This window comes from Rana temporaria, chromosome 1, assembly GCF_905171775.1.
Source record: "Rana temporaria chromosome 1, aRanTem1.1, whole genome shotgun sequence".
NCBI classification, from domain to species: domain Eukaryota; kingdom Metazoa; phylum Chordata; class Amphibia; order Anura; family Ranidae; genus Rana; species Rana temporaria.
Genome location: NC_053489.1, coordinates 286639316 through 286655527, shown reverse-complemented (window position 1 = coordinate 286655527; position 16212 = coordinate 286639316). Strand labels below are relative to the sequence as shown.

At 40.0% G+C, this 16212-nt stretch overlaps 1 protein-coding gene across 1 annotated transcript in view; it reads left to right on the top strand.

Moving 5' to 3' along the window:
- Window positions 1–16212, top strand: part of SMC5 (structural maintenance of chromosomes 5) — a 139077-nt gene that overhangs the window by 51043 nt on the left and 71822 nt on the right. Inside the window, exons 7-14 of the mRNA XM_040356728.1 lie at window positions 293–454; window positions 7052–7123; window positions 7707–7962; window positions 8624–8778; window positions 10438–10551; window positions 11928–12022; window positions 12740–12872; window positions 15662–15835. Coding sequence (XP_040212662.1) covers window positions 293–454; window positions 7052–7123; window positions 7707–7962; window positions 8624–8778; window positions 10438–10551; window positions 11928–12022; window positions 12740–12872; window positions 15662–15835 — 1161 coding nt within the window. The remainder of the gene's footprint in view (window positions 1–292; window positions 455–7051; window positions 7124–7706; window positions 7963–8623; window positions 8779–10437; window positions 10552–11927; window positions 12023–12739; window positions 12873–15661; window positions 15836–16212) is intronic.

Here is a 16212-nt window from a genome sequence, read left to right as displayed (position 1 = left end):
TGAGTGATGAGTAATCTCCCAGATGGGGCCCACAGACAGCAAATATAAACCTGACGCATTAACCATTCTGTGTTCTGTTTAACCACTTTAATACCAGGCACTTTCACCCCCTTCCTGCCCAGGTCAATTTTCAGCTTTCAGCATTGTCTCACTTTAAATGACAATTAGGCAGGCTGTCATTATTATTATTATTTTTTATTTATTTTTTATTTTTTTCGGAAATTCAGAATGTAAAACCTATTTCTGTCAAATATTTTAGCAAATGGCTTCATGATATACTTTCCCTCATTAGGAATATGAAAATTGTCGTCAACAATATGAAGAGGTGAAACAAAAACGTGATAAGTTAAAAGAAGATCTTAAGGGAAAACAAGAATCTCAAGCTCCTCTTAATCAACAAATCCAGCAATATGATAAGCAGCAAAAGCAAATAGATGTGAGAATTAAAGAAAAAGTAAGTGTTCACAGATGTTCCAGTACACAAGGAAGCTTGCAAACCTGGATGCTTATAGAGTGCCCAAAGCCTTGGGACGGATGGGGGCATGATGGGCTCCATAGAGTTTCAAAAGCAGTATGTTGGCAGCTGGAGGTGCTGGCTAGGTACAGTACCTGCCACTTCAGAAATGTTCCCCCCCCCCCGCAAATATTCTTTGCAGTTAAATTATATTAAGTTTAAGAGTAACGTTCCTGCCTAAGAGCGGACACAACAATACACTGTTCTCAATATTAGCAGAAAAGCATCAGTGCACCATAGTTTTACTTTTATAACAGCCTCACTTTCCCTGAAAAGCAACGTCCATCCCTTGTCGAATGACTGTGAGACATGCTTATTGGATCGTGGAATATAACTGGGAGGGCTTAGCCATAAATCTAGAGAAAGTTTCAGTAGCGAAGTAGAATTAAAGTAATACTAAATATGAATTTCATTTACATTGTCCCTTCTGTTTCTGTATATGGATGATGCCACTGTAATTATTTTACAAAAAAAAATTAAAAATCGAAGTACCTTTTTCCTAATGGATATACAGACTGTCGGCAGGGAAACCTAAGCAAGAGGTGCTTCCAGTCCTCTTCTGCTGGTCACATATTAAAAACAAAACAAAAAACGCTTTTGAGATACAGAATAAAAATACAGTTAATTATTAATATCAATAAACTGTTTTAACTAGGGCTTTTTTTCAGGGGGAACTTGGTGGTCAGTTCCACCACCTCTGGCTCAGACCATTTGATGCCTGCTCACCACAATCACTTGTAAACACAGAAGTCTGGTTTCTGTGTTTACAAGTGACAGCTCTGCACCCTGTATGTAATGCAATTCTGGTGTTTAATGCCCCTTTAAGACCCTCTTACTGTTTTCATGAAATTTGACTGACCACATGTGTTGTGATTTGGAGGGTGTGTGTAGGCGGAGGGGTTTTGTAGGGCTTTGGTTAAGTTCCAGCACCTATTGTTTGAGAAAAAAAGCCCTGGTTTTAACTACTTGAAGCATTTATTTTAATTGTTTTTTAAAGTCAGCAGCTACAAACAATGTAGCTGCTGACTTTTAATATCGACACTTACCTGTCCTAGGCGCCCGCGATGTCGGCCCTCCGAGGCTGATCCCTTAGATCCTGGCAGGTCCCGGCGCTGCCACCCTCACTAAGGGAAACAGGCAGTGGAGCCTTGCGGCTTCACTGCCCGTTTCCTACTGCGTATGTGCGAGTCTCTTGGCGCTTTGTGAATGGGCGGCTGCTTTCTGGGATACACACAGTTCCCAGAAGGCAGCGCGCCCCATTCCCCAGAAGACAATGCGAGGACTAGGAAGAGGCAGATTAGGAAGATCCGCATAGCAACTGCAATTTCTGGTAAGTAAACATTTTTTTCAATTATTTTGCAGGATTTTGATGCATTTTTTTTTTTTTTTAGGGTGGACCTCCACTTTTTTTTCTAACACCCTAGAGAATAAAATGGCAGTTGTTGCAATACTTTGTCACACCGTATTTGTGCAATTTTTTTGGAAAAGATACACTTTTTTTAATTAAAAAATAACACAACAGTAAAGTTAGCCCAACTTTTTTCTATATTGTGAAAGATAATGTTACGCTGAGTAAATTGATATCAAACATGTCGCGCTTCAAAATTGCGTCCGCTCATGGAATGGTGACAAATTTTGATACTTGAAAATATCCATTGGCGACATTTAAACATTTCTACAGGTTACCAGTTTTGAGTTACAGAGGAGGTTTTTTAATTATTGCTCTCACGATCGCGGCTATACCTCACATCTGTGGTTTTTCATATGCGGGCGTGACTTGCGTATGTGTGCGACCTAGGCAGTACGGTGTGCTTTACTTTTCTTTTTTTTTTTTTATTATCCCTTTATAGTACACGGTCCTTTTAAAAATACATTTTTGGGTCACTTTTTTCCTATTACAAGGAATGTAAACATCCCTTGTAATAGAAAAAAAAAAGCATGACAAGACCTCTTAAATGTGAGATCTGGGGTCAAAAAGACCTCCGATCAAATATTTACACTAAAATGCAATATTACAAAAAAAAAGTCTTTCATTTTTGTAATAAAATAAAATTCCCCTTTTTAAGTGCATTGGGCGGAATTGACGTTTGACATCGCTTCCACCCTCCAATGCTATGGAGCCGAGTGAGGGCCATCTTTCCCTCACTCAACATCCAGGCTGTAAGGGAAGCAGACGCCATAGTCTCTGCCGCTGCTTACAGCGGAGACGACTGGAGTGTGGCGGGGGGGTGTTAAAAGTGATCTTGTGGTGACTCCACCGCTGAGACCATTTTTATCAGAAAGCGGACCGCCGGCCGTTTTTAAAAATACCGGGATTAAGCTGGCTTCTGCCAAAACAATGGTATTTTGCATCAAAGTACCGACGTATAACAATGACGTCTGGTCCTTTTTAAGTCCTTAAATCATTGTATAAGTATTTATTTGAAATCTAATCTTTTTTATTTTTGCCAATAACATTGTGTGGGTGGATTTCTGCTAGTCACAGGTGGTGTCACGCCCCTCCAGATTATGTCTTAGAATAACAGGGAGGTAAAGTGTCCATCAATCTACATGTAATATTCCACCTCCATTGTGTGTAGCTGGTTAGTGGGCATGGAGGAAGAGCAGGAGAGTAAGCTGTCATTTACCACTGTGTGAACATCCCACATATATGACTCTTTAGTCACATGGGCTGCTTGGATGTGATGTGGAGGAAATACTCAGCATAGAAACCCACTGCAAACTGAGCATGTGCAGTAAATGAAAACAAAAACCCTTGCGCACATCTATGTGAACATATAACGCAATATAAAGTGATTCTGCACCACACTTGTGTTCCACTATATCAGGCATGTCCAAAGTCTGGCCCGCGGTCCGGTTTTAAACGTATATATGTTTTGTGGCCCCCGACGATCTCCCAGCGCCGGGGCCACAAAATATATATAGGCTGGCTGCCCTGGAGGGGACAGGGAGGAGGCGGGACTAGTGCCATGCATACAAGAGTATTTCCTGTTTACACGGCAGCCTCTGTAATAGGAATTCCCATCTCTGGTGCTGCCATTGGACAACTGTTGCGGGTATGTGCTTTACCACAACAAAATCCACTGAAAGGTGATTGTTCCTTTATATTTACTGTATATACACCATGTGTGACCACCACCATTAGCAGCTCACCTCCCGTTATGACCTATAAGTAAATAGGTCTTATGGGCTTGTCCCTTTTAAAGGTAATCTATGGATGCAGTCAGATCCTTCCTGTATCTCCTCCAGATCTGCACTCGCTGTCTATAACATTCATCAGTTCTGCAAACAGAATTTTAGAAATGAAGCATACAGATCATTATAGTGCTTTCCATAAAACAAACCATAATTATTAAAAAAAGACTCCTAAATGCAAGCAGCATCTTTGGGGTGGTGAAGGAGCAGTGTATACACCTCCTTCACCGCTCCAGCCTGCATTTTGTCACATATGTTGCCATGCACAAAATCGGGATTCCCTCACCCTGTAGGGATATTCTTTTGGTTCCTGTATTGTATGGGCCAACAGTGAAAAGAAATCTCCAATGGGACAGAAATCGCAAAGAAAAAAATTAACGGGTTACAACCATCTCGTATCCAAATTTGGGAGAAAAAAGTTTTGCTTTTAGTTCTAATTTAAGGACACAGAGGGACATCCCTTGTGGCTTTAAAAGATATATGATTTTATCTATTTTTTTTTTTCTCCATATGTTTATATGCCGCTTAACCGTTTGAATCTAAGCTTGCAAGCATGCAAGTGGCTTGTGGCTGCCATTATATTTATTAAACAAAAAAACATTCATGATGCGCCTTTTTTGAGATTTTCACTTTGTTACCATCTCTTTGTCAAATACGATTCTATTTGTGCACATTAGGGGCACTTTTCTTGCACGTGTGTAAAGTCTAGTTGTTTGTTATTTTTATAGATAAAAATATGTTATACTTACCTGCTCTATTGCAATGGTTTTGCACAGATCAGCCCAGATCCTCCTCTTCTCTGGTCCCTCTTCTGTGATCCTGCCCTCTCCCTCCTGTTTAGTGCCCCTACAGCAAGCAGCTTGCTATGGGGGCACCAGAGCCGAGTCATAGCTCCCTGTGTCCATTCAGACACAGAGCTGCAGTTCGGCCCTCTCTCTCCCAATTTGGCTAACTGACTTTGACAGCAGCAGGAGCCATTGGCGCTTTCACTGTGTCTCAGTCAATCAGGAGGAAGTCCCGGACGGCTGAGACACTCGTGGACAGAGAGGGACATCAAGTGTTGGGGGGGCTGCTAGGGCTGCACGATAATGGTCAAAATGAGAATCACGATTCTTTTGCTTAGACTAAAGATCACGATTCTCAAAAAATTTATGCCAGAACCCCCCCCCCCCCCCCCAAAAAAAATAAAAAAATAAACCTGTGATTTATCTGAAAAATATGAATATATAAAAAAAAGAGACCAGTGATATGTCTATAATGTTAAAGATCATATAACTCCTATGAAAAAAGCAGAATTAAACTTTGATTCTGCTTTTTTCATAGGAGTTATATGGTCTTTAACATTATAGACATAACACTGGTCTCTTTTTTTATACATCAGAAGCAGTACTGCCAGCAACCATTGGGTGGTGCATGGATACACACAGTTGTACAGAACTGTGAGAAGGATTAATACATCAGAAGCAGTACCGCCGGCAACCACTGGGTGCCGCATGGATACAAACTACTGTTGTACAGAACTGTGAGACTTGAAGCTCAGGCATCTATCCAGCGGCGCAGGCTGCTGATGTCTGTTTTGATATCCGCGCCATTTGCGTTCCACACTGGTTACGTGAAAACAGAAGAATTGCGGGTCATCCCGCGGGGAGATCGCGGGCGGGGAGAATCGAAATCGCGATTCTCTCCGCGATTAATCGTGCAGCTCTATGGGCTGCTGCACCCAGAAGGCTTTTTATCTTGATGCAGAGAATACATTGGGATAAAAAAACCTTCTGATCTTACAACCCATTTAAGGTACGTTGGAAGGGCTTTGCTCAGAAGGCAGTAAGCTTTGTCGCAGGCTATTTGACAGAACAGTCAGTAGGTGAGAACTATCACTTAACCACTTAAGGACCGCCTCCTGCACATATACATTGGGAGAACGGCACGGCTGGGCACAGGCACGCACCTGTACGTCGCCTTTAAGAGCCCAGCCGTGGGTCGCGCACGCGACCCGGTCCGAATCTCCGTGACTGCACCCGTGGACCCGATCGCTGCCGGTGTTCCGCGATCGGGTCACGGGAGTTTAAGAACAGGGAGAGGTGAGTGTAAACACACCTTTCCCATTCTTCTGTGTGGCAGTGTTACTGATTGTCTGTTCCCTGTTATAGGGAACGACAATCAGTGACGTCACACCTACAGCCACGCCCCCTACAGTAAGAATCACTCCCTTAGGGCACACTTAACCCCTTAGCGCCCCCTAGGGGTTAGCCCCTTCACTGCCATTGTCATTTTCACAGTAATCGGTGCATTTTTATAGCACTTTTCGCTGTGAAAATGACAATGGTCCTAAAAATGTGTCAAAAGTGTCCGATGCGTCCGCCATAATGTCAGTCATGGAAAAAAACGCCGATCGCCGCCATTACTAGTAAAAAAAAAAATTATTATTAAAAATGCCATAAAACTATCCCCTATTTTGTAAACGCTATAACTTTTGCGCAGACCAATCAATAAACGATTATTGCGATTTTTTTTTTTACCAAAAATAGGTAGACGAATACGTAATGGCCTAAACTGAGGGAAAAAATGTTTTTTTTTATATATTTTTTGGGGGATATTCATTATAGCAAAAAGTAAAAAATATTGCATTTTTTTTTTTCAAAATTGTCCCTCTATTTTTGTTTATAGCGCAAAAAATAAAAACCGCATAGGTGATCAAATACCACCAAAAGAAAGCTCTATTTGTGGGGGAAAAAAAACACGTCGCACGACCGTGCAATTGTCCGTTAAAGCGACGCAGTGCCGAATCGCAAAAAGGGGCCAGGTCCTTTACCTGCATAATGGTCCGGGTCTTAAGTGGTTAAGCTGGCCATACACCAGTAGTCTTTTGTTTGATTGTGTAAAGGTTAAAGGTGTAAATTCGACCTTTTTATTTTTTAACTGTAATGACTAGAAATTTCTAGGTGCAGAATGGAAGATTTTTCTCTCACAAATTAAAACCGTGAATGTGATTTTTGTTCAGCAAAAATCATACTTTTGTAATGAAGACTTTTTTTTTAAATACATATGTTATTCCATTCAAATAATAACAGGTTAGGATGACATTTTTAAGGGCTTTTGAATTGTTGACCATAAAGATTGTGTGGACAGATTATTTTTTTCGGAATGTTTGAATGAAAATCATACTTTGAATGGCCATCTTTACACCAATAAAATAATTGTTTAAGTTGAATTAAGAAAACTACAGCTGGTGAAGATACTATAATATATGTTCTAATTGACTTACACTAAGGTGATCAATTTCTAGAAATATATAGTTTTTCTTTTAAATAACATTTTACAGAATGTTTTATTGTTTAACAGGCAATTGAAATTCGTGATGGTTCACAGAAGTGCAAAATGACACAAGACTATTTGGAAAAGAAAGAAAAGCAGGTTTGTATTTTGATGCAGGTTTCTGAGTATCAAGAATAATGGGTAGAGCTCCCATATCCCTGTTGGTATCGTGCTTTCGAAAATTGTCAACATACTCCTGCCTAGCTTATTTTTTAATATACTTGCTTGTTATTACTACCTCTATGCTGTGTGTACATCAACGGTGTTGTATACGAGTTTCCATTTTAATTGAAAGAGAAGTTTTGGAATTTAACAAAAACAAATCTACATACTTAACTAGGTGGATGCTGTATCTGTCCCCCCCCCCCCTGGATCTAAGACCAAGAACTGAGTGATCAAACACTACTGATCACTCAGTTCTCAATCTTCAATCTACCACTCTTTGCTCTGCCCCCTCCCTGCTTACTGAATTGCCGGACTGTGGAGGGGGTGGGATGGCTGGCTCGGTCTCCCAGCTGCTCACTGAGGGGCTGAGCCACCTGCCGGTTCAGGCCTCTGGATGGATCCTGATATTTTAGTCTGGGATCAATCCAAAGCACATCTTTAAAGTGGCTTATTTTTTTAAATTGTTTTATTTCCTTAACTTGCTAACACCGATGTTGTCTTTAATATTGTGAAACAGATAGAAGATGTTCAACAAAAGTTGAGAATGAGAAAGGATGAAGAACAGGACCGACAGAAAAAAATTGTTAACATTCGGAAGATGATTGAAGATTGGCAAAATGAGTTAAGCTCAGTGGGTAATCTAGAGGCATTTCAGCAGGAAATGGATGCGAATAGTCGTGAACTGGCTCATATTCAGGAAGAAAAAGCAAATGCAGATAATGAAATGAGTGACTTGCGTATGGAGAGGCAAAACAGGGAGAGAGAAAAGAGAGGTGACTTTGGATTATTCTCTCCATATTTAAATGCTAAACATGACCATTATTTATTTATTTTTTCCTTTCTGTTTCTCTTTTATGCACATAACCACATGTTGTTGGTTTTACATGTTGGTACTCATTTGCTTCTAATATCTCGATTGCTGATAGCTAAGGCCAGTTGCTTTGAAGAGATATCCAGCTTTGTAGTAACTACATCAAGCACTCGTCCCTGCAGAATTCATGTCAGGGCACTTTCACACTGGCGGCGAAGGTGCAGGTTTTACTGCCCCCCCAGCCACACACTGGAATTCTAACATTACAGCCTGACAGGGCTACACACAACTTGGATTAACTTGGATTGCAGAGTCTGACAGAGGGAATCGCCCATCATACTCGCCTATTGCGATGAATTGGGTAGCACCACAACTGCAAGCTAAATACTTTTCTCACAGTTGCTGTGTGGTCCCACAATGTAAAATTGCCGTTAGGAAATACTTTTTTTTTTTTTTTTAAAAGGGGATGACACCAACAAACCAGCAAATTAAAAGTATTCTAATGAAAGTACATGCAGGAAGTAAATCTGTGATGCAACACCAAACAGCAGTTCTTCGTAGAGTATAGTGTTAGTTTTTATGTCGGTCTTTACAGCGAAATGTGCATTTTTGTCTTTTCACAGACCGAGCTAATCTTCTTAAGCAGCATGATAATTTGCTCAATCTAAAAGAACAAAACTTGCAAAAGAAATTTTCAGACACCTACAATGCAGTTGTTTGGCTTAAAGAGAATAAAGATCGGTTCAAGAAACGCGTCTGTCTGCCCATTATGTTAGAGGTGAGTCCATTTCAGAAAATGTTTGCAATATACTTTCTCATGCTGACCATGTACGAGTAAAATCTATCAAACTTTGTTCAGAGCAGGGGATTCAAGAAAAACGTCTTCATATCCATAGTTCAGAGTTAACAGTTGAGTTTCAGTAACAGAGGCAGTTCTGTCCATTCAGAAAGTGGTAAGCACTGCTTGGTCTGATTTATCAAAATAAATGTTTTTTATTCAGCAGCGAAATTTTTTCATCCCACTGTACTGCAGGCAGGCACAGCCTATATGAGAGTGGCAACTCTGCTTTGAATTTAGGAGCAGTGCAGCGTTGTTGCCATATCATCACATTAGGTGGACCTCACTGGCAAGCTTAAAGCAGAACTCCAGGCAAAAACTTTTTTTCATAGTTTTAATGCTGCTTTCCTACCTTTCTACAATATGTAGTCCATCTTCTGATTTCCTCGATAGTTTTTGAGAAACAGCCTTTGCATTTTTTAAATAATGGGGTTGGTTCCCTGTGTTTTCCTGTGTGCAAGACCACAGGCTGCCATGCCTTGCATTCCACTGGTCTTGGCACCTCCCTCCTGTCGTTTAGTTCAGCCAGCACTTCCTGCTGCTTGCAGTGGGTGGGCCAGCAAGTCTGAGATACCTGGTCTGAACCTCCCACAGAGACGGTGCTCCCCTCCTCCCATCACAAGGCCAGTTGGAGCTGACCAGTTCCCTCAAACCATTTAACGCCATACATGCCAGGCAATCACACAGGCAGGCAGTGTAGTGCAGTATATAGCAGTCATGTCTTCGTGTCTGGTTAAAGCTTGTAGGAGGAGTTTTCATTCTCCTGACTGTCCTATGAGGCTGCAAGACTCCTGACCCTCTGTCTGGACAGTGCTGATTGGCCATGTGCTGATCACATGTACCCTTCCAAGAAAATAGAACAACTCTTAGGCAATTCACCAAACTGAGCATCTGCAGAGTACCCCCAAGGCTCTGTTCCTATCAGGAGATGGATTGGGGACAGTGGAAGAAGGGAAGGATCAGAGAAGACAGGATCAAGCAAGTTTTTTTTACACAATGCTCAGGATTACCCTTTAGGTTCCACAGGGAGTATAACCAGCATGCTTTCTGCATATACAGACTGATTTTACAGTTTTAGTAACACTTTAACAGGTTTTTGTCTGACTTTTGTAGGGGTACTAGCAGACTACTGTAAGTGCAGATGCATTTTTAATTACGTGCTGCAATTTATTTGTTTTATTTAATAGGAGGCCATAGTTCTCTAGGAAGAAAATCTTGACTAGATCACTTTATGGACCGACACTGATGCTGTAATTAGGGCAATTACAGATTGGAGCACAAGACATTATTTGAGCATGATGCATAATTTGTCCTATTCGAAGACTATAGAATGGTGGCTACATGGCTTTGCCATGGTGTCAAATGTTATCTAATTTAGGAGCACAAAACTCTTGGTTTTCTTTCTTGTGGAAAAGGTTGAAAGGGCGGGATTCTTGGTATAAGTTTAAATATGAAATCTCATACTCAAAACAGTGGTTGACTTATTAATATATATATATTTTTTTTCTTTGAAACACTGAAGCAAATGTAAATTTTTCTTTTTAAATGAACACTATAGCATGTTTTTGCAGTTATTCACAATTTTTTTTTTCTCATCAGATTAATGTGAAAAATAATAAATTTGCAAAATATGTGGAAAATCACATTTCAGTAAATGACATGAAAGCCTTTGTGTTTGAAAGCCAAGATGATATGGAGGCTTTTTTGAAAGAGGTAAGGGTTTTTTTTTTTCTATGTTATCCATTGCTATTGTATGTGATCATACACTGGGCAGATAAAACCATAGAGTTTTATATATTGGTGACAATTTATTTTTTTGGCTTGGTATATGGAACGCTTGAGGCCTCTGTAAGGTTTTTTTGTACCATACGTGAATCCTTCCCCTCACTTCCCGGCTTGGTGACACTGCAGTTATTTTTCTTTTTTTTTAGGCTTTCTTTTTTCTATTTTAATCTAGAGATCCAGCCAGTAAGTCTGTTGTCTTTCAAAGCACAAGCTCTCCAGCAGAATGTATCAGTTACAGAGATGAAACAAACCATTTAACACTGATGGGTGCGTGCATTGATCAGCTTTTTAAAATGTATTTTAACCTGTATTTAAACCCCAGACTGTTGGTGATGCTGTCCAAATGTGTCCCCTGTGCTCATTCATCCAGAGTGGGGACACTCTGATACAGGATTACCAAGTGAAAACGGAGGGAAGAAAGCCTAGGAAAACGCAATTAATGCAGCAATCACATTAAATTATTGGAAAGCTGCAATACATTACATTTTTGATTTTGAGTTTAATACCGCAGTAAGTTTCTTATATATATAATCCCATAGAGGACCCACTAGGACAAATGAACTCTTATGCATTAACTTGGCTTATTCTGCTTGTGTGGTTCGGTTATGACAATACCTGTAAATTTAGGACCACCTACCTATTATTATATAACACGACTATGTTACTTGAAAACTGTTTACTGAGAGTTTTGCTTTCATTTAGCTGTAGCTGTCTTGCTACTACCATAACTTAACACCAAAAAACAAACCAAAATAAATTCTCTTGCTCCTGACGATCGCATCGATATCACATATGTTATGTGTGTGTTATTTATTTGTACCCATTGTAGTGCCCTTTTTTTTTTAATTTTTTTTTTTAACCCACCTAAATGTTATATTATTGTATTTATCGGCGTATAACGTGCACAGGGGTATAACACGCACCCTAACTTTAAGAGGGAAGTTTCAGGAAAAAATATTTCCACAGCCCCCTGCGTATAACACACAGGCACAGTTTACCCTCTATTTTCAGTGTAAAAAAGTCAGTGTTATACGCCAATAAATACAGTATATTACACACATTTGTTTGTTTTTATATCTTTCTCCCCTGGACCTAGGAGTGTTAAAGCACAGTCTATGTGCTGGAAGCACTGGTACACATATGCGATCTCATGGAAGAAGACCCACTTCAGTGAGGCCACATATGTATGTGTACAGCCAGCAGGAAGGGATTAAGATCTACTAATACTATTTGATGTACATTTATATATGGGATAGTGTCTGTATTGCCTATTACTCTTGACTTTTATTCTTATTTTTTTTTAGGTCCGTGACAATAAGAGATTAAGGGTAAACGCTGTATGTTCGCCTCCAGAGCAATCTGCAGATCGACAGCCAATGAAACCAATCGCGGAGTTAGAGTGAGCTGCAATTTTTCTTTCCCTCTAAAAAGCATGTGTGAAATCGGTTATAACAAGGGAGCTTAAACCCTTCCTTCTTTTTTCTTTTTTTTTTTTTTAAACATTAACCTTTAACTGAAGTAATGATGCCTAGCCAGGCCTAGTTTTGTAAAAAGAAAAAAATATATAACGGTGCACTTTTTCAAAACCAAAATTTAATTATTAGGCACTTCAACTTTGTTGCATGAGTGTTGTGTAGGGAGGGTTTTGTACCAGATATCGTAAACTGGCATTCCTACTTTATACTATCAGTGGGAAGTTTCCCAGCCATCAGAGTACAATGATCATAGAATTATAAAGTAAAGAATAAGTCGCTATACATATTGATGTAAAAAACTGGCACAAAGAAAAACACTGCATCAAACTTAAAGAAAAGTGCATATGCAAAAATGTATACCAAAAAAGGGCACCTTTTGGGATGATCAATGATCATCGTAATAATAATAAAATAAAAAAACGGACACCCTGGTTGTACTGAAGTCGATCGATGGATCAACTTCAGTACAATCAGCCTGCCCATACATTGATAGAAATTCGATCCACCTATGACTAACTTAACAGTAAATCCTTCATTACTCACTGATGTTTAAATATTTTCCCAAACTATATTCTTGATGCTGTATATATATATATTTTTTTAAAAGACGTATTTATTTTCTGCTTTAACTCTTCCTACAGACAATATGGCTTTTTCTCTTACTTGAGAGAACTGTTTGATGCTCCTCCGCCAGTGATGAGTTACTTGGTCTCCCAGTATCATGTGCATGAAGTTCCTGTGGGAACAGAAAAGACTCGACATTTGATAGAAAAAGTAAGTGGGGAGAAACTACATTAAAGGTGCTTGCAATTTTTAAAGTGCATATATGAAATGGCTTAACCACTTGAAAACCAGGCCTATCTCAGACATTTGTTGCTTACAAGTTAAAATCTGTATTTTTTGCTTGAAAATTATTCAAAATCCCGAAACATATATAAAAATAAATATATAATAAATTTGTATTTATTTTTCATTAGCAGATTTTAGATTTTTTTTAAACTGGCGCCTTTGGCTGGCGAGTAAACTGGAACTGACGTTGTCCCAGGTATCAATTTTCCATCCTAATTTTCCATTTCTTGTAGTCCTGTCAAAGTCAAGTCAGAAAAAATGATTTACAATCTGCTCCCCAAACTTTGGAGAATCCCACATATCTCAGATGTTTCAGGCTGCTTCACTGTCACACAGGCAGAGCTGTGCTTGTACTTGAAGTAATTGTGATCTTTGCTGGGCAATTGTGCATTATATGAGGCCATAGTACCAGAGTAACTCCTCACCCCCACTAAATGTATACAGCTTTATATGTTTTTTTTCATTCAAATAAACCTATGACCCTAGGCAATACAAAACCCAAATCCATCCTGTTGTATCAGGTAACACTCAATAGCCAGATATACACGAATCAGCCATACCATTATGGTCACCCACCAAGGCATGGACTCCACTAGAACTGTGGTATCTAGCACCAAGCTGTCAGTAGCAGATTCTTTAAGTCACAAGGTGAGTCCTCCATAGTTCAAACTTGTTTGTTTTTTCCATTTATCAAACCTGTTGGGAAATGTAACTTACTGTAATAAAATATACATCAGAGAAGTGATGCAGTTTTTTGGTCACCAATTTCCTTTTTTTTCTATATGATTCAGAAATGGAGACATCCAAGCTCTGTAGCAGTCGCTGTCTCTCATATAAAGTCCCAACAATTTTATTAATGGTCACCATATATATCTAGGACATATTGAATGGCAAAAAATGCCTAAAGGAAACTATTACTGAAAATAACATGGAGATGGCCATTGCCGACATCTTTCTGTAAATAAGTGGTGCTTTTTTGCCTGATGTGTTTTTTTCATTGACATCAATATAATCCATCAACATCCATGCTTGGCACTTCATAATGCAAGTCATAACCAGCTGGCATGCCAGGTTTGGCATATTTCTCTGGATTTCAATGGACTGTGCATCAGGGACACATGCAGGCTGAGGTGTGGATCCAGTTGAGAGCCGTGTTGTCAGTTGAAGGAGGTTTGGCAGGGAATGCTGGTAAGTATTGGTTCTGTCGGGAAGATGGTACTCTATGTTCACAAGTTGTCCTGCTTAAAGTAAGATACAGGGCTAAACCTAACTAGTCTTAAAACTGTCCCCTCCCCCATACTGACTAACCTGTGTAAGAAATATGTATATACTTGCCTATTTTCAGCCTGCTCCAGTTTGCTCATGTGATCCGCCTCCCCTGTGTAAGTAAGCAAGAGCTACAGGCAACACTGTATCCTGGCCTAGGCTGCCAAGGCTCAGGCCTAGGGCAGCACTTTGCAGGGGTGCAGCACGGAAAGAGTCCCCGCCGGCTTGAGCTACACTGTTAGTGTAGTGCTAGTCTTATGGGACAGACTGGGCTGGGAGGCAAATTAGTCTAGCTCCCCCATAAAGCGGCCTAACTGCTTCCGGTATTGGAAAAAGACACACCCGCCGCTCCAGCTGAGACCAGCAAGCCTAATGATCCAGTAGGTGCTCACTTCCGCACACAATGAAATTAGAAGAAATAGGCGCACAACACTGTAGATCAAAATCCTTTTTATTTGGACATCCCAAAAACTACAGGAATTAGAATGCTGGGTAGACGCGTTTCGCACACTTCACGCGTGCTTAGTCATTACTGCTTCCGGTATGCGGGCAGACTGCATTTCACAGCTGGGGGGGGGGGGGGGGGGGTTGTGACGCTTCTAATTTTGACTGTCCTATCATCCTAGACCACAAACCTTAATCCCTGTGCTATATGTTTTCTGCTGCACCATCGACATGGTTATATCTTCTTAATCCCCATACCATAAAATAATCTGAAATTTGTGCTTAAAGTAGAACTATAGGCAACACTTTTTTCTTTTGGATAGAGTAAGGGAGGGTTATAGCCCCTGTCAGTTTTTTTTACCATCCATGTCCCATTGCAGAGATTTTCATTCACTTCCTGTCCCATAGCCAAACAAGAAGCGAGAGGAAATCTATGCAAATTAAGGGAATCTGTTAATCCCCCCCCAGTCCCCCAGAACTAGTGTCCCCCCTGGAAAATTTCAACAGCAAGGGGTGTGGCCTTGACAGGAAGGGGGGGGGGATTTTAAATTAGGGGTGCACAAGTTTAGTCAGGCCTAGGGCAGCACAAAACCTAAATGCACTACTGGCTACAGAAGAGGAAACGCAACAGATAGATGGGACATGGAAGCCTATGGGTGATGTCACCGCTACTAGAATTTCCAGCCATCATCAAGCGCGCTCTCGTCTTCCTTGCAGCCACCACTGACTGACACAGTGGAGCTGGATCACGTGACCAGACTAGGTTGGGCTGAAGATGGGTATGTAGAGGAAGATAGCTGTGTGATGGAAAATCATCCACCTTTAATCTACCTTCATTGTATTGCCTTATGTTTTAGTAAATTTAAACTTTTATAATTTTAGCATTGTCCACAAACCTAAATCCTCTTTCACATAAACCAGTTTTTGAAAATGATATCATGTATTTGTTAGTGGTTTTGTAATGCTTCTCTTTTAGTAATTACATTTTTCTTCTCAATTTTTAGGTAATAAAAGAGACCAAACTCCGGCAGTTGTACACCGCAGAAGAAAGGTATTTCACAAAGGTATCTGCATATAGTAACAAAGTGATCTCAAGTAACAATCCTTTGAAGGAAGCCAGATTTCTCACAGTCACGGTGGATCCGGAGGAGAGGAGACAGGTTCTTGAACAATATAAGGTAATGACCAGAGAAGTAGTGTAAAGTGGCAGTCTCTCCAGAATTACGTTCTTTTGCAATTGAATTGTTGCACCTTTAAAATAACGGCATTAGAGAGCAACTCCATTTTTGTTGAGAAAAAACAATCCGCTCTGAGAGATCAATGTACATTACAAAGATTTTTAACAAACTTTGTTTTTAGATTCCTACCTGTTTCTGCTCTGAACAAATTAGATCATGTCTTGTGCAGGACTGCTTTCTAAATGGTAGTATAGGATGCATGACGGTGAAAAAAAATAAAGGGTTTACAATATGGTTTGTGTATCAATTGTGTATGATATATTATACTTTTTATTTGCTGTATTTTTTCCATGAAAGTGGAGTTATCCTTTTATATT